This window comes from Ursus arctos, unplaced genomic scaffold (assembly GCF_023065955.2).
Source record: "Ursus arctos isolate Adak ecotype North America unplaced genomic scaffold, UrsArc2.0 scaffold_22, whole genome shotgun sequence".
NCBI classification, from domain to species: domain Eukaryota; kingdom Metazoa; phylum Chordata; class Mammalia; order Carnivora; family Ursidae; genus Ursus; species Ursus arctos.
In genome coordinates this window covers 20848338-20869296 of record NW_026622897.1, presented here as the reverse complement: position 1 = coordinate 20869296, position 20959 = coordinate 20848338, and the positions used below count along the sequence as shown (strand labels likewise).

At 52.6% G+C, this 20959-nt stretch overlaps 2 protein-coding genes and 1 long non-coding RNA gene across 7 annotated transcripts; 1 reads left to right on the top strand and 2 right to left on the bottom strand.

The window, feature by feature from the left end:
• Window positions 1-3310: 3310 nt before the first annotated feature.
• LOC130544529 (uncharacterized) lies at window positions 3311-6636 on the bottom strand. 2 transcript variants are annotated; one of them, XR_008960864.1, is made up of 3 exons: window positions 6399-6636; window positions 5701-5868; window positions 3311-4647 (listed from the first exon to the last, which is right to left on the bottom strand). It is a non-coding gene; the product is annotated as an uncharacterized LOC130544529 (long non-coding RNA). The 2 variants fall into 2 exon arrangements; XR_008960863.1 differs by having other exon boundaries at window positions 3311-5868.
• A 146-nt stretch (window positions 6637-6782) lies between these two features.
• Window positions 6783-14670, bottom strand: FOXRED1 (FAD dependent oxidoreductase domain containing 1). 4 transcript variants are annotated; one of them, XM_026505441.3, is made up of 11 exons: window positions 14511-14670; window positions 12322-12542; window positions 11157-11267; window positions 10766-10884; window positions 9612-9706; window positions 9280-9381; window positions 8860-8936; window positions 8526-8686; window positions 8275-8404; window positions 7727-7831; window positions 6783-7502 (listed from the first exon to the last, which is right to left on the bottom strand). In XM_026505441.3, exons 1-11 carry the CDS (start codon window positions 14593-14595, stop codon window positions 7248-7250), a joined length of 1461 nt encoding a protein of 486 aa, XP_026361226.2. In that variant the 5' UTR covers window positions 14596-14670; the 3' UTR covers window positions 6783-7247. The 4 variants fall into 4 exon arrangements, with proteins under 4 accessions (XP_026361226.2, XP_026361225.2, XP_044242480.2 ...); XM_026505440.3 differs by having other exon boundaries at window positions 14388-14667; XM_044386545.3 differs by having other exon boundaries at window positions 13402-14664.
• A 116-nt stretch (window positions 14671-14786) lies between these two features.
• On the top strand, window positions 14787-20853 carry SRPRA (SRP receptor subunit alpha). The gene is made up of 14 exons (XM_026505443.4): window positions 14787-15113; window positions 15733-15816; window positions 16086-16249; window positions 16419-16579; window positions 16839-16998; window positions 17127-17283; window positions 17508-17599; window positions 17706-17824; window positions 17954-18040; window positions 18358-18530; window positions 18637-18850; window positions 19263-19426; window positions 19511-19609; window positions 19768-20853. The coding sequence occupies exons 1-14, from the start codon at window positions 14997-14999 to the stop codon at window positions 19894-19896; spliced, it is 1920 nt and encodes a 639-aa protein (XP_026361228.1). The 5' UTR covers window positions 14787-14996; the 3' UTR covers window positions 19897-20853.
• The last annotated feature ends 106 nt before the right edge of the window (window positions 20854-20959 follow it).

The window sequence follows — 20959 nt, the reverse complement described above, 5'->3', positions numbered from 1 at the left end:
AACGTCGGCTGAAGTTCAGTCCCATGGGAACATATCTTACTGATCATACATGAATGGGAAGCATTATAATTAATGTTGATGTATTTTGCAAAAACGTAGCAAACTGGCCTTTGGGAAACTTCAGTTTCTCAGTTTTAAAAAATTCTTTGTTTTGAGACTGTATCATACAGGTACTAAAGCTCATTTAACGAAAATGGTGTAAATTGATTTTGCATTTACGTTGCAGCAGATGTGATGCAGGTGTGCAGCACTGAATGTAATACGGATCGTGTCAATGGTAACCTTATGGATCGATCCGGTTTACAAATTATGCCAATTGTACACCCTTTTACAATGGTTCCCTGCTGAGCTTACAAAATGACTACTTTATGCATATATCTATTTTAAAAAGGCTTTGGGAGGCATAGTTAGATCAAAAAAAAAAAATACCTAAGATCTTAAAGAAGGACAATGCTGAGAGCTTCCACCACCAGAATCATACAGGCTTATTGTAAAGCATTATTTAAGGCTACATGCTATTGGTGCACAGGTGGACGGATGGATGGAAGAACAGGGTGTCTAGAAACAGACCCACAACCATAGAGTCTCCTGATGTATGACAAGGCCGACACCGCCAACCAGTGGGGAAAATGGTGCTACGTCAATGTTGAGAGCCTTGCAGAAAACAATAAATGCTGACCTATATCTCACACCCTACAAAAAACTTAATTTCAAAAGGATGGTAGAGGTGAGAATAACAATAAAGCTTTTAGAGGAAAATATAGGAGATTCTCCCCCCGACTTCATCTTCTGATTATTTAAAATTGAGATGTAATTGACATATAACATATTAGTTTCAGGTGCACAACACAGTGACCTGATATATGTATATACTGTGAAACGGTCAGCACAGTAAGTCTAGCTAACACCCATCACTACACAGTCACACACTTTTTTTCTTGCAATGAGAATAAATCCACTCTGTTAGCAAGCTTCAAATATGCAATACAGTTTTGCGGTCTAGTCACCAAGCTGTAAATTTACATCCCCAGGATTTCTTTATTTTATGACTGGAGTTTGTACCTTCTGACCACCTTCACTCATTTTGCCCACCTACGACCCCCTGGGGTAAGCAACGATTTTTTTCAACGGGTCATAAATAATACAACCACATGGAGGCGGGGGGAGATAAATTGGGCAACATTAAGATGACGAACTTTTGTTCATCAAAAGACACCTTCAAGAGAGTGAAAAGGCAGTCTCTTAAAAATACATATCCAATCAATGTTTCATAACCAGAATATTTAAGAACTCTTACAGACTAGTAAGAAAGCGATAGTCTATCGAAAAAAATGGGCAGAAGCATTGAACACTTCGCAAAAAGGATATCCAAATGCCCAACAGACATGAAAAGATGCAGATTCATTAGACATAAGAGAAATGAGAATTAAAACCGCAGTGCAACACCACTGCCCAGCGCCACACCAAGTAGAATGGCTACAATGAAAAAAAGAGACGATACCGAGTATTGGTAAAGATGTTGAGGAACAGGAACTCACACACTGCTTGTGGGAGTGTAAACTCGTACAACCCCTTGGAAAACCGTGTGGCACTCAAGATTGCTAAAGTTGAATATAAACACGCCCACAATTCCACGCTCAGGAATATACCCACAGAACTGCTGCATACGCACGTCCACCAAAAGACAACCCCAAGAACCCTCGCGGCACTATTTAAAAAAAACCCCAATCTGGAAACAACTCATGTCCATCAACCCAAGTGTCCAGAAGAAAGCAGAAATAAATTGGACTCTATCTGTACAGTGCAAAATCACACATCAGTTGGGATAAATGAATCATGGCTAAATGCAACACGGCTGCATCTCACATACTGAGTGTGAGATACTCAAAATTACACAAAAATCAGGTGCACATGAGCCCACATATCAAAAGTTCAAACCAAGTCAACTTTTTCTGATGTGAGAAGCCAGGATAATAGTTCTCCTTAGATGAAAGTAGTCATTGGAAGTGGACACTGGGGGCTTCTGGAGTGCTAGTGACATTTTATTTATTCTGGATGCAGGCTGCACGGGAAATGGTCACTGTGTAAAAACTGGGTAAGCTGTACACTTAAGATTGTGCAATTCTCTGTACGCATGTCGTATTTCAAGTTTCTTAAAAGTTAAAAAAAAAAGTACCTGTGACTTTCTCGGACAGTCACTCCTGGCCCTAGGTGCCCTCCTAGCTGCCGTCAGGCTTAGGTGTCCCAGCTACCAGAGTACTGCCGACTGCCCCTCTCTCGGCGGCACTTACCAGGGTCGTGTTGTGATTTCTAATTTACCCGTCTTCGGGGGCAGGACCAGGCCGACCCTTCCCTGTCCAAAGTTGTCACTCCCGCACTGCACACGTTGCCCTGCCCAAGATAGATGTTCGTGAAAGAAATGCCTCCGTAGGTCATGAACCGCAACTAAAGCCATGTTCCTACTGGAACACTCCCGCAAAGACCATCAGAAAGAGCAAAGAAGGATGTGAGGACACTGTGGTAGAAACACTACAGTTAAAGACGGAAACAACCTGACCGGGCCGGGCTCTTCCACCCACACTGAAGGGGGGGGGGGGGCTCCCTGCACAAGCTCCTTCGCGACGGAGGTGACAGCTTTCTTGGAGAGCCTGTTCACCCAGTTTCCGCGTTCAGGGGGCTGGAGGCAGCCAGGTAAAGGGGCAGGAGAGAGGAAGGCGGTCCCCCCGGCAGCCGTGCCGCACGCCCGGGACGCAGGGGTACCACAGTCCCCGCGGACTCCGCCCCCGGCCCGCACTCCCCACTCCACCGCCGGGACCCCGCCCCCGGCCCGCACTCCCCCTCCCCCCACCGTGAGGACCCCAGCCCCGCCCCCGCCGAGGGCTCACCTGCGCGCGGGGGGCAGCGACCCCGCAGCCGTGCCGGCCGCGGGGTTGGCTCGGGCTCCCGCGCGGTGCCGGCCGCCCCCGGCGAAGGGAAGTGCGGCGCGCAGGCCCGGGCTGACTGCCGCCCGGCTGCCCGGCTCCCCGGCTCCCCCGGAAGCGGCGAGGCGGCCCGGCCCGCGGCCCCTCCTCCCCGGCCCGCGCCCTGGGCCTGCCAGGCCCTCCGGCCGCCGGCCGCCGCGTCGCTCCGCCCGGGAACCGCGCCTCCCTGGTGCTCCCCCTCGCCGCCCCGCCCCCGGGGCCCTGGGAGCTCCGGAGCCCGCCACCCGGCCGAAACCCGGAGAACAGGCGGTGCTCCCGCTTTCCCCGAAACCCACCGGGACAGCCTGAAGCCTGAGCTTTGTTCTGCGCCGGGGAGACGGAAAGAAACCCTTATTCCATTCATTTAATCCTCTTAATTCCCTGCAAGGCCAGCCATTGTACCTTTTTTCTTTTTCTACAGTTAAGAAAAGTGGAAGGGCGCCTGAGTGGCTCAGTCGGTGAAGTCTCCCACTCTTGATTTGCGCTCAGGTCATGATGTGGGGTCCTGAGATCGACCCTGGTGCGGCTCTACTCTGCGTGGAGCCTGCTCAAGATTCTCTCCTGCTCCCTCTACTCCTCCCCCATGCGCGGTCTTTGGGGGCGGGGAGGGGAAGAAAAAAAAAAGAAAAAAAAAGTGGAGATTGAAGGACTTGTCCAAAGGCCACGTGGTAGGTGGTAGCGCGGCTCACCACCGCAGAGTCTGGGGGGGACACACCACTGACGCCGGGGCTGGAAGCCGATGCCAAACCCCGCGGTTCTCTGCTGCACGGGTGTGAGGAGCAAGACACTGGCCGAGTCCTGGGTTCAAGTGCAGAATCTCCCGCGCACTTACTGATGGGCATTGGAAAGCACGGGGCGGGGTGGGGCGAATACAACGCGTAGCCTTTCCCAAACTTGTTTCACCACAGTAGAAATAGCAGTATCTTCTCCACCAGTGTTCCATGGCGCACCAGTTTGGGAAACATTCCTACAACTGTGCACCTAAAATGCTGGACGATGCAGGTAGTTTAAGAGGACTGATGGAAGATTCACGATCTCCGTTCCCATCTGATTTCCTACGTTTCTCACCAGCCAGCGGAGCGAATTAGCGGCTAATCCTGGGAGGCAGTGTGGTCTCAGGCTGTACACGAGGGCTCCGGAGTAAGATCACTGGGCTTGGCATCCAGAGTTCATCACTTACTAGCCCTCTGCCCTGGGGAAGTATGTGGCCTGTCTAGGTTCACTTTACTCATTGCCAGATTCCAGTATCTGGCTCCCAGTGTTGCAGGGAGGAGTAGGTGAGATGAAGTAGGTAGGAAGTGCAGGACGGAAGGGTTTCATTCACCCTTTACCCAACACGCCTCTGCTTTCCCTGCTGGGTGCTTGACCTCTGCGGTTCTCTCCCCCCACCGTGTCCTCCTTTCCTACTGTGCTCTTCAAGCGCGCCTCTTCCCACAAGGCTCCTTTCTACAGCTTTCCTAACCCTGCCCTTCCCACCTCTTTCCTTACCAGCCCTGTACTACCTCGTGTTGTTTGGAGTTGAGCTTACCAGGGTTGGCCCTCCCACGAGACGGCGAGGTCGCTGAAGCCAGGGCTCGCCCTCCGGCTCGGGCGCAGGGCACAGGCACTCGGGTGAGCCTGGCTGAGAGCAGGTGGAGGCCACCCATGACGACAGCTCAGTGTGGGGCAAAGGTGAAGGAGGCTGGGACTGAGAGGGAAGACAGATGGCATGGTAAGTGCTGTCCTACGAGCTTGAATAAAGCCCGTGGAAGTATGGAGGCCTCATGAATGCATTCTTAATAAATAAGTACAGTGTTTGTCACCTTGACGTAGCTTCAGGGTAAGGAGCCAGATGAAGGCCATTTTCCTTCCGACCCACAGACGAGGGGTCGCTACTGAAGGCAAGGTGACTGAACGCGGGGCACCTGACGAGGCCAGCTCACAGGGCTATCACGGATGTTGGGTTTGGCCTGAGTAGTCCCTACCCCATGCCCCTGGCAAGTTCCTTCCTGTCTTTCAGCACCGGTAGCTCTTCCTCTTTTGCTCACCTCATCAGTCCTGGCTGTTCCCCACCCCCAGCCCTGGGGCTTCTCTTGTTACCTCACTGGCGGCGCCTCTCCCCTGCCTTCCCTCCCTCACACCACTGATAATCAGGCCCATCTTTTGTTTCCTTCTTCTCCCCAAAGGCTGCTTTTGAGGGGGAATGAACGTTTTACTAGCTGTCTCTACTCCCATTCACTTCTCCCTTCTGAACAACTGTCACCTCAAACCCCACCGAGGTACATTTCTTCCCAGAACCGCTCTCCCTGGGGGCCCCACTGACCTACTCGGTCCTGATCCAGCCTGCGAGCATGCATGGATATGGCTGACCACTCCTAGGTTCCTGGGACACCTCACGCTCCTGGCTTTTCTCCTGCCTGGCCACCTCTTCAGCTTCCTCTCCTTTGGTTCATCCCTTAAATGTTAGTGGGGTCCCTCCAACTTCCCCCCTTGGTTCCCTACTCTTCTCCCCTTGTGGGGTGATGCCATTCTCTTCCATGGTGTCCACATCTCTACAGCATAGACCGTCCTGAGTGTCACCACAGGACATTCAACTCCCAGCTAGACAGCTCTACCCGACGTCCTATGTGCACCCTTGCCCCAACATGTCCCAGACTGTACCACTCATTTTGTCCCTCACCCTGCGCCTTCCTGGTGTTCCTCACCTCTGTGAAGGGCAAGACCTACACCTAGCTGCCCAAGCCAAAAACCTGAGTCTTACTTGACCCCATTTCTCGTGACTACTGTCACTTCTTGGATACACGTGCTTCTTGCCATGACAGTGCAGGCCCCGTTGTGTCTGCCCTCTGGACTGCAGAGACAGCCTCCCATCTGCCCTCCTCCTTTGGGATCGCAGTCTATTCTCCACAAGGCAGTCAGGATGATTTTTCTAAAAGGAAAATTAGAGCATGTCGCTTCTCTATTGAAAGCCCAGAGAATACAACCCAGGCTCCACAGCATGGCTCTTCAGCCCCTGGCCCTGCCCCGCTTTTGACTACCCCTCTTCCTTCCCTCCGTGATCTCGCCTGGACAAATCACTTCTTGTCCCCTGAATCTTACTAACCCTTGGTCCTGGGCATTTGTGTAAGATTTTCCTGAAGCCTGGAATCACCCCCATCCTTGCTCTCCTCCCTGCTTCCCCTCTGTTAAACTGCTCACCCTGTAGCTTCCGCTCCGAGGTCCACTTCCCTGGGAAGCTCCATGGAGAAACACCCAGGTGAGGTGAGGGTGCGTGACCTGTGCTTATTCCCGGCACTACCTCTGATCTGGGCTGAGGCGCAGGGCAGAGATAAGAACATTCCAGTGAGGACATACATACAGTATGCCTTGCCTGCTGGTATATCCCTAATATGTAGCCCTGGGCCTGGCCAAGAGTTGGAGCTGAATAAACGGGGAAGAAATGAACGAAGCCTTCCCTACCCTCTACAGCCGAACTCCTGCAGGGACTCAGGAAGAGGAAGCATTCGTTTGCAAACAAGATGTCTACACCTAGGACTTAAGAATGCTCCTCCTGGGGGCGCCTGGGTGGCTCAGTCCGTAAGCATCTGCCTTCGGCTCAAGGTGTCATCCTGGCGTTCTGGGATCGAGCCCCGCATCAGGCTTTTCTGCTGGGAGCCTGCCTCTTCCTCTCCCACTCCCCCTGCTTGTCTCTCTCTCACTGGCTGTCCCTGTGTCAAATAAATAAATAAAATCTTAAAAAAAAAAAAAAAAAAAAGAATGCTCCTCCCAGCCTGGTATCAAAGGCTAGTGGGTGCTTCAGAAGCAAGTGCTGGGAGGTGAAAGCACAAAGGACAGAAGCCTGGATGGAAAGGGTGATCACATTTATTGACTGATGAATAGGACAAACAATTACTAAATCTGGGCCAGACCGCCCCGCAATGCTCCCTGCTGGGCTCTGCTGGAGCCTGCCAAGAGGGGCAGAGGCAATCTTTCTGGGTCAGGACCAGGAAGCAGCCAGGCTTGGGGCACATGCTCAGGTATTCTGTCCACTGCACCACCTTGCAGGGCAGCCTTGGCCCCAGCCAGAGATCAGTCCTGGGGTCTCACCTCATCACTCTCTGTTGGCCTGGGCCTCAGGCGCAGTGCCCCTCCAAGCCTACAGTCGGCCTGCCTGCCTAGCCCCGTGGGGACAGGAAGAGCAAGGTGTCGGGAGAGGAGGGTGGGGGAGAGCCTGGCTTGGTGCTGGGGTGGAAGCCACAGCGAGGAGGCCGTGAATGTGAGCCAAGGGTGACGGATGGGGCAGTGGGGCCCAGCGTAGAGCTTACAGGCTCAGATAATATTGTGTTCCTGGACCTTCACTCCCAAGTAAAAGCGGTTGAAGAGGAAGGGGCTCAGGTTGATAGTCTGGAAGTGGCCGTCCAGCACCATCTCTGCCACAGCTCGCCCCACGGCAGGGGCCTGCTGGAGCCCATGGCCACTGAAGCCCGTGGCAAAGTACATGTTGACGATGAGTGGGTGGGGACCCACCACACCATTCTGGTCAAAGGTGTTGTAGTCGTAATAGCCAGCCCAAGCGTTCCGAACCTGCGGGGGGACAAGATGCTGGGGTTCCCAGGAAGGTGCCGACACACGCCACCCTCACTCCTGCTCAGGGGTCAGGCGCAGCGGCCTCTCCCAGCTGCCGAGGGGTCGATGGGCTGGGTCCCTAGACCACGAGTCCTTAGGAGCTGTGAGGTGGAAGGCGTGTGGCAGTGGACAGGCTTTCCAAAGGGACCGAGGTGCTCCAGGCTCATCTGCCTCTTAGTTACCTTCAGAGTCTCAAAAGCCGGTACCCTCTGGGCCAAAGGGGGCCACACCTTGTCCTGGAAGAAATCATGGTCCACCTCCAGGTTCCCTGGGTCCGGTTCCTCCTCCTGTGGTAAGAGGTGGGGACATGGCTTATACTGCCTGGGACACAAGGGCTGACCCAGACCTCACCGACCCCTTTACTCAATCCCTTCAGTAGATGGGGGGCGGGGAGGAAAGATCCCAATTCAAACCCGGAGGGGCTGGAACATCAGTAACAGCGCTGGGCCCTCCAAAGAGCCTAACTCTTTTTCTTTTTTTTTAAAGATTTTATTTATTATTTATTTGAGAGAGCGAACGAGTGAGCGAGCAAGCGAGAGAGAACGAGCAGGGGGAGAGGGAGAAGCAGGCTCCCCACGATGTGGGGCTTGATCTCACGACCCTGGGATCATGACCTGAACTGAAGGCAGAGGCTTAACTGACTGAGCCACCCAGGCACCCCAAAGCCTGACTCTTTAATGACAGTTGGCCTATGTCTCCTGCCCAGCCCCCCAAATGCTGCTTAGCTTACCTCAGTGGGGCTACAGCCACCCAGATAGTTGTTGCCTAATCCTTCTCGGCGGAAATAGGCCCCACTGGCATCTATGACGAACGGGGTCTCCAGGCCCGGTCCCTGGGGGCAGTGCCAGAAGTACACATACCTGCCATGACCAGCAGGTTAGGAAATGGTGGGAAGAGCAGCCCCCCTTTCCCACCACATTTAACAAACGCTTACACTGTTTCTATCCCCCTCTCATCAGCCTCCCCTCAGACGGGAGTCACCTTTTCCTCAGCTCCACAGGTAGCTTGGTGCCCTGCAGGGTGCCAGGTGGGCCCTTCCCGACACCAGCCAGCTCTGCGATCTGGCCAGACCAGGCCCCTGCTGCGTTGATCACGATGGCACATTCCACGGGCTGGTACTCCAGACTGCGGTCTATCTTCACCTGCAGATGCCAGAGGGGGCGGGGAGGGAGGGCCTGGCCCATACACTGGGCACCATGAGAGGTACATTTCTTCCCGAGCCTTAGTTTACCCAGACTGGAAGTGGGTAGAAAAAGATCGAAATGACAGTTATCCCTCTGCTTTGGTAAGGAAGGTGCACAGGCTGGGAACTTACATGGACTTCGTGGATCCTTTTCAAAGTCACCTCTTCCCCACTTGTGGTCTCCGCGTGGCTAGACGAAGAGACAAAACCTGCGGGAAAAAAAAACAAAACTCCTGAGGCCTGAAGAGGCCAGGAGTGGGACTGCATGGGTTTCATGAGAAAGCAAGCCGGAAGGCCGGGGCCTTCCCACAGAGATGGGGTAACCAGGATGAACTTGGCCGCACACAGGACACGAGCGTGTGGAGACCTTCAAGCACATCGTAAGTCACGCAGACAAGCCGAGTTAAGAGCTAGAGTCAGGATGGCTGGGACCAGCCCTCAGGGAGAACCCCGTTTCCCACCAACTCTTGCTTAGCCCATGAGTGAGGGTAAGAGCCCATCCACGCCTGCACCCCGGCTGGCAGAGGGAAGGAGTATGGACCTCAGACTCACGTGTCACCTCTCCATGGCAGAAGAGGACCCCCATGGACTGGACCTTTCGTCGAAGCCCCTGGAGCAGACACCAAGGGTCAAACCAACCCTCGTGCTCCATCCCTGTGATGAGCAAGAGGACTCATGAGGCGGGGTTAGGACCCTCCTCTTCTACTGGATTTCCCGCGCCCCTGACCCCTCTTTAGGGCTCGTAAGCCACGGAAAGGCATGTTGCCCAAGGCATCAGAGTCAGACTCTGCGGAAGGACAGAGAGCTAGCACGGCCCGGGGGTGCCGAGACTCCCAACCTGAGGCGCCCCGCGACCCCTGAGCCCCTCTGCAAGCAGGCCTCACCATAGGACGCCAACGCCACGCCCTCTGTGTTTATCCAGGGAAATTTGTTCCGCAGCTGCTCAGGAGACATCAGGCAGACTTTGGCTCCTTCCTGCCTGAGAGAAATGTGCGGCTGGGTGCAGGTGTGTCAGAGAGGGGGAGCTCGCAGAGGGAGAAGTACGGGCCCCAACTCCTCACGTGGGGACTGCGCCTCATTTGTGTCACTTCTCTGCCCCAAACTCCCCAAGTTTTCCTCCTTGCTGAGGGGGTGAAGACCAAGCCTCCTCGTCACCTGACCCCGCTTTCCTTTCCTACACCCTAGTATCCCCCTGGCCACACTAAATGCCCTGCCACCCCCTAACTATTCCATGTTCTTTCACAACACAGCAGGTCACTTTGTTCCCTCCCCTTGTTCCCTTCTTCTGCCTGGAATGGCCTTCCTGTCCACTTTCTAGTGCAGTCCTGTCCACCAGCACGATATCCTATGGGACACTGTCCCCCAAACACAACAACACGGATCCTGAAAGAACACACCCGCAAGCTAGACTGTCTGGTTCGAATCCCAGCGCTACCACTGACTAGTGCCTTGTGCCTCAGTTTACCCACATGTAAAATGGGATGTTGGGGTGGCTACATGAGTAAATGCTGCATCTGGGACATTACCTGATGTCCCTAGGGAGACTTGCAAGTCTATTTGTTAAACACATGCACTCTTGACCAACCACGAGACACACTCAGGAGAGGGGCTGCCCAAACTGGCCTGCTGCCTGCATTTCTGTACGTGAGTCACACCCGTCCGTTCACATTTTTATCCATGTTTTGTCTATGGCTGCTTTTGTTCCAACGGCAGAGCTGAGTGACTGCCTATGACCCCAAAAGCCTAAAACGTTGACTATCTGGCCCTTACAGGAAAAGTGTGCCGATTCCTGGGCCCTTCCCTAGAGGTTCTGGTGTTTAAGGCGTGGGATTTTTCCAGGTGGTTCTTAGGATCTGGCAGATTTCGGAACCACGGCAGCAGCGTGTGGTCCACATCTGTGTGACAGCACAGGGTACCGGAGACCTTGTCTGTGCTACCTGGCAGACTGAGCCTCCACACAGGGACCTGTCTGATCAACTCGCCCATCCCAGTTCCTCACTCGGTGTCCGAGCTTCCCGGGTGCGTGCCGGGCACCCACCTCTGCACCTTCACGTTGCTCTCCATGACAGCAGCACCCTTTTCCGAAGCCAGCAAGAGATAACCTGCGGGGTTGAACTGGATGTCTAGGGGAGGGTCATCGACTACAGCCAGGTACTCCTGTGTGTAAAAAAATTAAGAAAAAAAAGCTCTTCAGAAGAAGCTGGTTTAAAGAACGGAGGGAGGGCTCTCCTGGCTTCCTCCCCATAGCTCCCGAGACTGAGAGGAGCCCTCCTCCTCTGGGTACCACCACTAGGGACAGAACCAGAGGTCTTAACTCCTACTTGCCCGAACTGCTTCTGCTCCCGGATTGCCCTGGCCAGCTGGGCGGCTCCTCTCTCTGGGCTAAAGGAGTGGTCGCCACCCCAACCCCCAAATCTCTTTGCACGTACATTGATGTTCCGTAGAAACTCAATTGAAAAGAGGGAGAGCTGGATGTTCTCAGGCACCGAGAACTGCTGACGAATCCCGCCCACAGACAGCACGGTGGAGGCCCGGGAATACTGTGGAAAGACCAAAGTAGCTGAGGGAGCCCCGTAACCCGTCACACATGAGCAGAATCCTGCAACAGAAGCACCTTCAGGTAGAGGGGAGTCCTACTTGAAAGTTTATAATCTAAGAGGAGTTGAGGTAGATAAACCCATATGCAAGTCATCCAGCACCCAAAGAGGACGATAATTATTAAAATCCTTCTTTTCTTTTTTTTTAAGATTTTTATTTATTTGAGAGAGAGAGAGAGAAAGAGCATGCGAGGGAGTGAGCACGAGGCGGTGAGGAGGGAAGGGCAGAGGGAGAGGGAGAAGCAGGCTCCCTGCTGAGCAGAGAGTCGGACACGGGGCTTAATCCCAGGACCCCCAGATCATGACATGAGCCGAACGCACACGCTTAATTGACTGAGCCACCCAGGCGCCCCTAAAATCCTTCTTAGCAGATGTGCAGAGCAGAGTCAGTCATCTAAAACAGCTGAGCACCGTGGCACAAGATGGGAATGGCCTGGAAGTCTGAGGGCAGGAGATTAACATCTCATCTACCAATTGGAAAATAGAAGGCTATGACTGAAATAGTAAGATTCTTGGTTAACTGGCAGTGGACACAATAGCAACATCAAGGGCTCTGAGGAGTCTGGTTCTCCCTCTCCCGCTGCCCCTACCCCCACTTGTGCTGCGCCTCTCTCTCTCTCAAATAAATGAACAAAATCTTACAAAATAAAATAGGAACAAGTGTGCAAAACCTCAGAAGTAACAGAACCTAGAAGGGGGGATGAGACAGCTGTTGGTGTCCATCACAGCTGGAATACAGGCTCTCTTTGCCGCACCTGCGGGCAGCCGGAAGATCCAACATTGCGAAATTTGCTTTCAAAAGCAAAAGCCTTACTGCCAAAGTCTCTAATTCAGGGGAAGAAGCACCTGGGGCTATTTCTCAACAAGAGCCAAAGCACAGTCCCTTTGGACTTGGGACCTCCAAAGACTGAAGTCTTTCCTCCCCTCTGCTCCCCTTGCCCTTTAATAAAATAGGTGTCCGTGCCCCACTCATGACACCGCCTCCCCCAGACCTCACCGTGTGGTCCCGTTCCACCACCAGCACCCGAATGGCACCTCGTGGCTTCTCCAACCTCTTCAGCCAATAGGCCACAGACAGGCCAATCACCCCACCCCCCACAATCACCACATCCGAGTGTTCAGGGGGCAGGTGGCTGGTGTTGTACAGTGGGTTCCAGGCCCCTCCAGGAAGGACTGACTGGATCTTCTTCTTAATCTCGGACAACTTTCCATTCTGGTCTGTGGGATGCAGTTATGGTCAGAAGGCCATACATTCTCTTTCCAACAGCAAGGGGTTAGAGGATCGGCACAAGAAAAGGTGGGCTAGGAGGACACTGAGCTGGCTGTCCCCATGGCCGACCCTGCTCATAAGGTCAGCTTGTACCCAGCAGAATTCCACAGCTTCACTATATGGTCTGCACGCCATTCGGCTCTCTGCCTTCTCGCGCACCGTGCCCAGCAATGCAAGATTCAGCTTCTTAAAAACGAACACTCTGTACTCTCTCCCTAGGCCAGGTGACTTATGCGTGTTTATCTCCTGTGCAGACTGCTCTTTCCCCTGAGCCCCAGGCTCATATATTCAACTGCATGGTCCTCTCCTCTTGGATGTTGCAGGCTCCTGGACCCGTAGGTCCTGGCACACCCCAAGCGGCAGTGCCCTCTGAAGCACGATACTCTGAGAGGCACCTTACCCTGGATATCCATCACCACCAGCAAAGCTACATTCATGTCCTATCTATTGTCAAGTCCCGGTGGCCTGGCCTCCTAAATACCTCCCCAATCTGTCCCCCCGCTTTTTTTTCATCTCTGCTACCACCACCCTAGACCAAACCACCATAAGCTTTCACCTAGACTAACGCAAAACCTAATTGTTCCCACTAATCCCCCTCTTGCCCACCCAACTCTTTCCTGCATAATAGCTAGAATATTTTCTAAGCTCGAACTTAATCACATACTGTCTTACTTAAAACCTTCCAGTGGCTTTCTGTTACTCCAAGAATAAAAGTCCAAAATCTTCAACACGGCCTATGAGACACTGCACGGTCTGGCTCGTTTACCTTGCTCTCTCCCTACTCCCCCACTCCAGCCCCTTCCACACCTTGATGGTGCTTTATTTCTTCCCACCACAGGGAATCTACACAGGGTTTCTCTCTGCTTTGAAATCGTGTCCACTTCTTTGTTGGTAACGCTTTGCTTCCTTTCTCTTTCAGTTCAATCATCATTTTCTCAGGAAAGGCTTTCCGGCCCCCTACACTGTCAAAATCTCCTGTCACACTGTCTCATTACCTCATGCAATGCATTTGCAATTTTGAGTTTATTTGGAGTTGCTTCATACTGTACCACGCCTACCTTCTTCACCAATGAATCTCCAGCCTAGCACAGAACCTGGCACATTCTAAGTGCCTTGAATAAATGAATCCTTTCATCTTTCACACTTAACTCAGAAATCTCCAAGTCTTTTCACTGACTCCAATACAAAGCCCAACTCTTTTCAGCAATGTTTGAATCTTTCTTTGATCTGGGCTTACCTTCCTTGTCCACACTACATTTCTTATTTCTACACAAACACTCTTATCTACATGGCTTTTGCTAGTTCGTTCCTTGCACCAAAGCAATACTTCTCTTCTCCTAACTTTTGCTCAGTTCCCCAGAACTTGGAACACATACCATCCTTGAATCAGTGAACAATATCCTTCAAGGCTGATCTCAGTTCCCACCTGCTCCATGCACTTCTCCAATTACACTAGCTTTGGGGACTAGCAGTGCAGACCATCTGTCCAAGTCGGCTTCTACCCAGTCTTGAACTGGTCTACTGAAGTCTTCCCTTTCCAGCTACACTCCAGGCACCTCCACAGGACATATACTCTATCCTCTTTCCCTTCTTTACTCCTTAACAGCCACACACTAGGCACAGCATCCTGCACAGGAGCAGGACTTAATGCACATTTATCTGTGCAAACAATCAATCAGCCTGGCTGGTGGTAAGTTGAGGCTTAGAACGATCTAGCATTTGTCACCTGAGAAGGGCATCTTTGGGATCCACACATCTGCTCAGGCTTTACAAGATCCGGCAGGCAAGCTTACCCCCTTCTCCCAGCCGACCCACTGTCTTTCCATAGTAGGCCGGGTCCTGAGTTCTGAAGGTCACATAGCTGGAGACTGGGGCCACCCAAGAACCACGATACCCTCCGCTGCCCTCAACTTTACCCAGAGTGGAGCCTCCTCTGTGTGTGCCTAGCCCCCAGCTCAAGGGACCCCGGCCCAAGCCTAGCCGCAAGGCCCTTCGTAGCATGGCCACTCTAACGCGATGCCCCTTTGAGACTCGCACGCTATCTCCTCCCTACGCCATGCCCACCCCGCCGTCACTGCTCCGCGCCGCAGGCCGTTCAGAGGAGCGCGCCCATTGGCCTGCAGCCCTTTCGGGTCCCGCCCCCAGGAACTATCGGCTGCCGCCCTCCGAGAGCCCCGCCCAGCCCCGCCCCCACCCGCCATTGGCGAGCCTGGCGTCTACGTCAGTGCTGCGCGCCCTCGGGCGGAGGCGGAGAGAGAACACGACAGCTCTAAGCGGAAGTGCGGCTGAGCCGGTTTCCGGGGCCGCTGGTGTGACGTGTCCCGCGCTTGGCGCAGCAGGAAGCGGCGGCGATCGCGGCCTGAGTTCCCGGCGCCGGCCCCGGCTCCTTTCCCGCTGCCGCCATGCTCGACTTCTTCACCATTTTCTCCAAGGGCGGGCTTGTGCTCTGGTGCTTCCAGGGCGTGAGCGACTCATGCACCGGGCCCGTTAATGCGTTGATTCGTTCTGTGCTGCTGCAGGTATCGCTCCCCGCGGGATCAGAACTCTGGGCCCGGCTCCCTGACCCGGTCCATAGCCCCTTCAACTGATCCCACACCTCCCTCCCACCCTCTCGGCCTACCCCAAACTAGCCACTCACTCGTTGCCAGGACTCCGCATCTTTCTCCCGCCCCCTTCGGACCATCCCGCAACTTTGCGACGCCCCCCTCCCCCTCGGTTTCTGGGACTCCAGCCGAATTCCGGCGCTTCTTGAGATTTCCCATAGTTCCCTCCATTTACCCCCCCCCACCCCGTACCCCCCGCCCCCAGCAGCTTGATTTTCTGTTGTTTCGAAGGCTGGGTGTGAAATGGAAAAAAGCCTTTAAAAAACTAGTGTACAGCTGCTAATAAATCTGATCGTATCATTCTGTCCTTTCTGGCTTCCACGTGTCTTGCCTTCCCTCTAACCCCTTCCCCGACTTGGTACCTCCTTTTCTCCCTGATGGGATGCTAGGGAGCAAGGTCCCAGCATCCTCTTGTCCTGGGGACAGGTCTGACTTTGGGTGAAGTGTCTGGTTCTTTCCCAGAGGTTAACCCTTGAATGGCCCAAGTCTGGGTTTTCTGGGTAGTCTGAACTTGAGACATACTCTTTTTTTCCAGGAAAGGGGAGGTAACAACTCCTTCACCCATGAGGCACTCACACTCAAGTATAAACTGGACAACCAGTTTGAGCTGGTGTTTGTGGTAAGTGGAGCTATTTAAGAGAGAAGTTTACATTTTCAACATAATCCTGATAATTAAGAGAACCTTAATTGCTCCCGGTGTATATGATGAAGTAACTGAGAAGACAGAGAGAGGGTGGAGGGGAAAGGGAAGACGCTCCTGTGCCCAGTCAGAGAGCTTGGCTGCACCTCAGGTCAGGAAACCTGCCAGGCTGCTGAGCCAGTCTCAGGAGGCCTTGGTGGAGTTGGCTTGTAAGCAGATCTGTTGGCTCTGTTTCTCTCCCTGAACAGGTTGGTTTTCAGAAGATCCTAACACTGACGTATGTAGACAAATTGATAGATGATGTGCACCGGCTGTTTCGGGACAAGTACCGCACAGAGATCCAACAGCAAAGTGCTTTAAGTCTATTGAATGGCACTTTCGATTTCCAGAATGACTTCCTGCAGCTCCTTCGGTGAGAGGCCACCCCTCTGCATGACCTGATGAGCTTCCTTCTTTCCTGAGGGTGGTTCAAGGGTAGTAAATTGTATTGAAACACACTCCTGAATTTGCTGCCCAGTTCTAATTGACTTCTTGGTGTGAGGGTCCTTTTTTTGGGACTTTGATCGTTCTCTTCTCTCTAGTGAAGCAGAGGAGAGCAGTAAGATCCGTGCTCCCACTACCATGAAGAAATTTGAAGATTCTGAAAAGGCCAAGAAACCTGTGAGGTCAATGATCGAGACACGGGGTGAAAAGCCCAAGGAAAAAGCAAAGAACAGCAAAAAAAAGGGGGCCAAAAAGGAGAGTGAGTTTGAGCTCCTTGGACATACAGGGGCATGAAAAGTTAACATGGCAGTAAGGACTGAAGTTGTTCCCTGTCTTTCCCTGTCATTGCTTGTCTTTGCTCAGTGCCCATCACCCTATCATGCCCAGTCCTTGTCATCCCCAAGATGTTTGCTCCTAGTTTCCTCTTAATAATTTGGATAATAATAATTTGGGTTTGGAAGACTATTTCCCATTGTTGGAATTTGGTCATTTTTCTCCAGTGAGTTTTCTCCTAACAGGTTCTGATGGCTCTTTGGCTACCAGCAAAGCAGTTCCTGCTGAAAAGTCAGGTCTCCCAGTGGGGCCTGAGAATGGGGTAGAACTTTCCAAAGAGGAGCTAATACGCAGGAAGCGAGAGGAGTTTATTCAGAAGCATGGGAGAGGTCTGGAGAAGTCCAGGTGAGCGTTCTTTCACCATAAATACTGTTGTCTAGTTATGTTGGGGGCAAGGGAGCTTGCCTCTGGCTCTTGGATGGATGTTTCCTCTCCCACTTCACCATAACGCTTTGTGCTGTAACCTTTTACAGCAAGTCCACGAAATCAGATGCTCCAAAGGAGAAGGGCAAAAAAGCACCCCGGGTGTGGGCACTGGGTGGCTGTGCTAACAAGGAAGTCTTGGATTATAGCACTCCCACCACCAATGGAGCCCCTGAGGTTGCCCCCCCACCTGAGGACATCAACTTGGTAAGAGGCAACGGGCCAGTGCGAGTTACCATTAATAAGAAACTGGGGAGGGGGTAGAGACTAGGAGGGCAGTACTTTTGGTTTCTATGAATGAAGGGGTGGCTTACGTTTGGAGTTTTCCAAATCAGAGACGGAGGAATGAGGACAGGCTAAATCCAGGGCTGCTTTTCCCTTGGCCCTCAGTGTTCTTGATCCCATCTTGTTCCTTTCCCTATACCCTCCAGATTCGAGGGACTGGGCCTGGGGGGCAGCTTCAGGATCTGGACTGCAGCAGCTCAGATGATGAAGTGACTACTCAAAACGCCACCAAACCCAGGTAGGGGAATTTCAGGTGTTGGGTGGTGTGGGGGGCTCCAGAATGGATTAAGACTTGACTCCTGCCCACTGGCTTTATATGTATCTATAATCTCTTGTACCTGCAGTGCTACCAAGGGAACTCTGGGTGGCATGTTTGGGATGCTGAAGGGCCTTGTGGGGTCCAAGAGCTTGAGTCGTGAAGACATGGAATCTGTGCTGGATAAGATGCGTGATCATCTCATTGGTGAGTTCTGAGGAACAGGCGGACTCACGGGGTGGGGGTGGTGGAGAGTAGAACCACCTCGCGTTCTCCTCTACCATAGGGTTGTTTACTGTTGACATGGCACTCACACACCTGTCTCTGTCTCTCCAGCTAAGAATGTGGCAGCAGACATTGCAGTCCAGCTCTGTGAATCTGTGGCCAACAAGCTTGAAGGGAAGGTGATGGGGACATTCAGCAGTAAGTATCTCCCTAAACCAGAAAGTGCTCAAGGCATTATGTGTACCAGGAAGTTAAGCGCATCGATCTCCATTGCTACTAGGTGTGTGGCTTTTGGCAGAGTCCTTCACCTCAAAACGTCTTGTTGCGTCACTTAGACTTGAAGGGTTATCAGAACTAAATGAGTTAACACTTGTAAAGTGCTCGGAACCTATCACATGTGGTTTTTGGATTCCTGGGACAAGATCCTTGTGTCCTCCAGATCCCAGTTCCCTTAGGTGTTGGGTGTTCTTGGGAGTGCATTCCTTGGGGTTCACAGATCCATCACCCCCTTTCAGCGGTGACTTCCACAGTAAAGCAAGCCCTACAAGAGTCCTTGGTACAGATTCTGCAGCCACAGCGTCGTGTAGACATGCTCCGGGATATTATGGATGCCCAGCGTCATCAGCGCCCTTACGTTGTCACCTTCTGTGGTGTTAATGGAGTGGGGAAGTCTACTAATCTTGCCAAGGTCAGTACAGCTCCCCACCGGTCTCTGACGTCCTTTTTTCATGCTCCATGTCTTAGTGACTCTGGTTAGAACCAGAGGGACCAATTTCTTTGTTGCTTTTGCACAGATTTCCTTCTGGCTGTTAGAGAATGGCTTCAGCGTCCTCATTGCTGCCTGCGACACATTTCGTGCCGGGGCTGTGGAGCAGCTGCGCACACACACCCGGCGCCTGAGTGCCCTACACCCCCCGGAGAACCATGGTGGCCGCACGATGGTGCAGCTGTTTGAAAAGGGCTACGGCAAGGACGCTGCGGGCATTGCCATGGAAGCGATTGCCTTTGGTATGGTGCACAGGAAGGTGCGGGAGCGGGGAGGGGCTGCTGAGGGCCCCTTACCTCCTGGGCTTCCCTTGTGATTCGCAGAGGGTCAAGGGTTCCCCTCCTACCAACTTACTGCTCAGTAGCAAGTCAGGATGGAGAACTTGCCATGAGGAGTAGCTAACTGTGAGCAGAACTAACATATCTCACCCAGGGAAACCTCTGTTTGCTCTCTTTTATTCTGTTGCCATATTTTCGTGAATGTTCTTGGTGGCCAAGCATAGAATAGGTTTTTGCCCACACTACCTTATAACCAGATCCGGAGCCCAAGAAAGTGTAGGCTTTTAATATAGCCAGGTTACGACTTCTTGAGAGAAAGGTGGGATGAGCAGGACAGTATAGAAGTTTTGAACTGACCACGTTTTTTTCTCTCTAGCACGTAACCAAGGCTTTGATGTGGTGCTGGTGGACACAGCTGGCCGCATGCAAGACAATGCCCCTCTGATGACCGCCCTGGCTAAGCTCATTACTGTCAACACACCCGACTTGGTGCTGTTTGTGGGGGAGGCCTTAGTAGGCAACGAGGCTGTGGACCAGCTGGTGAGGGCTAGGGCCTCCTCCTTTTCCCAGCCTCAGCTCTGGCCAGCGGGGTACTTGTACTTATACCATGTTTCTCCCTTACAGGTCAAGTTCAACAGAGCCTTGGCTGACCATTCTATGGCTCAAACACCTCGGCTCATTGATGGCATTGTCCTTACCAAATTTGATACCATTGATGACAAGGTAAATATGGATGGTATGCGACAAAGCGAGATGGGGAGGGGTGTCCTTCACGGGGGAGCTGATGCTCTAAGGAGATGTTGTTGCCTCCAAAGCTTCCTGTTACCAAGGGGATATAAGGAAGCCTTGAGGTGATTGTGTATGCCCTTTCTCCACTTCAGGTGGGAGCTGCTATTTCTATGACCTACATCACAAGCAAACCCATCGTCTTTGTGGGCACTGGCCAGACCTACTGTGACCTCCGCAGTCTCAACGCCAAGGCTGTGGTCGCTGCCCTCATGAAGGCTTAACATGGCTCTTGCCCAAAACCAAATCACTGCTTCCCCCCAAAGCCCTTCTTCCTGTATCAAGAATGTGCTTTAGAGTATGTGAGTGACTTCTCTTCAGTGTAGTACAGAGGCAGAGTGAGGGGAGCTCTAGGGGCTTGCAGCTCCCCCTGCCCCACTCCCTGGCAGCCCAGCCTCCACCTGCAAGGAGGGCCTAATCATGTTACAGTCCACTGCCCATCGCCCCCTTCCCTGACAGCCTTCCCCTCCTACTCAGGCATTCCCTTCACTCTGCCTACACACTCAGTCTCATTACAGCTTTGACCAACGGTTGGAAGATCCAACACCGGAGCTTTGCTAATTCACACGGTCACAGGGATGTCTGAGCACAATGAGCGGTCAAGAGATTTCCAAAGCCAGCTCTGGGTTCTCCCTTGGATACATAGCTTTCAGGTCCCTGGGGCCAGGATGATACCCACCACACTGTGGCAGTGTATGGCCTATTCTTAATTGCTGCTAATTCTGATGATGACCCCATTCCCCACTGTTTCCTCAAAGCATCAGCTAGACCAGAGTGATTTGTTACAAATGAATGAAAGGAGTTCCTGCTTCCCTCAAAAATAAAGGGAGCTGAGCTGCAGTGTTGCATTGGGCTTCTCAGCCTTCCAACTCCTCCCTGCTCCCAGAATCCAGATGTACGCTCTGCATGTTCCCCTTCCTGGGAGAGAACCAACCGTCAGAAGGGTATACAAGTTGCCCCTCTCCCCCACCCTTCTCTTCACCTGAGTGGATCCTGGCTTTTCCTCATCCTCTCTACAGTGCCTGGTAGACAAGTGCTACGTTGAAGAATACAAACCTCTTGTTAAGACTTGTCCTGTAGCTTGGTATTACAGATGTGCTATTAGTGCAATAAGGTGAAGGCTGTCTGCCCAGAGAAATACATAATTTATATAAGAAAATAAATTTCATAAGTAAATTGCCTTTTATGTCTTGGAGTTATTTTATATAGGATTCAAAACTAAGATCCCACATCACGCTAACTATGGTTCTAGGCCTCATGGTAAGAAGAGAAACAAAGCAGGAATTG

Coding starts and splice junctions, on each gene's coding strand:
- FOXRED1 (XM_026505440.3), bottom strand. CDS start 14,595: ATGCTACGAAGGGCCTTGCGGCTAGGCTTGGGCCGGGGTCCCTTGAGC. Junction 12,543..14,387: donor GGGTCGGCTGGGAGAAGGGG/GTAAGCTTGCCT, acceptor TGCATCCCACAG/ACCAGAATGGAAAGTTGTCC. Junction 11,268..12,321: donor TGGTGGAACGGGACCACACG/GTGAGGTCTGGG, acceptor GTCTTTCCACAG/TATTCCCGGGCCTCCACCGT.
- SRPRA (XM_026505443.4), top strand. CDS start 14,997: ATGCTCGACTTCTTCACCATTTTCTCCAAGGGCGGGCTTGTGCTCTGG. Junction 16,250..16,418: donor GACTTCCTGCAGCTCCTTCG/GTGAGAGGCCAC, acceptor TCTTCTCTCTAG/TGAAGCAGAGGAGAGCAGTA. Junction 18,041..18,357: donor GGTGATGGGGACATTCAGCA/GTAAGTATCTCC, acceptor ACCCCCTTTCAG/CGGTGACTTCCACAGTAAAG.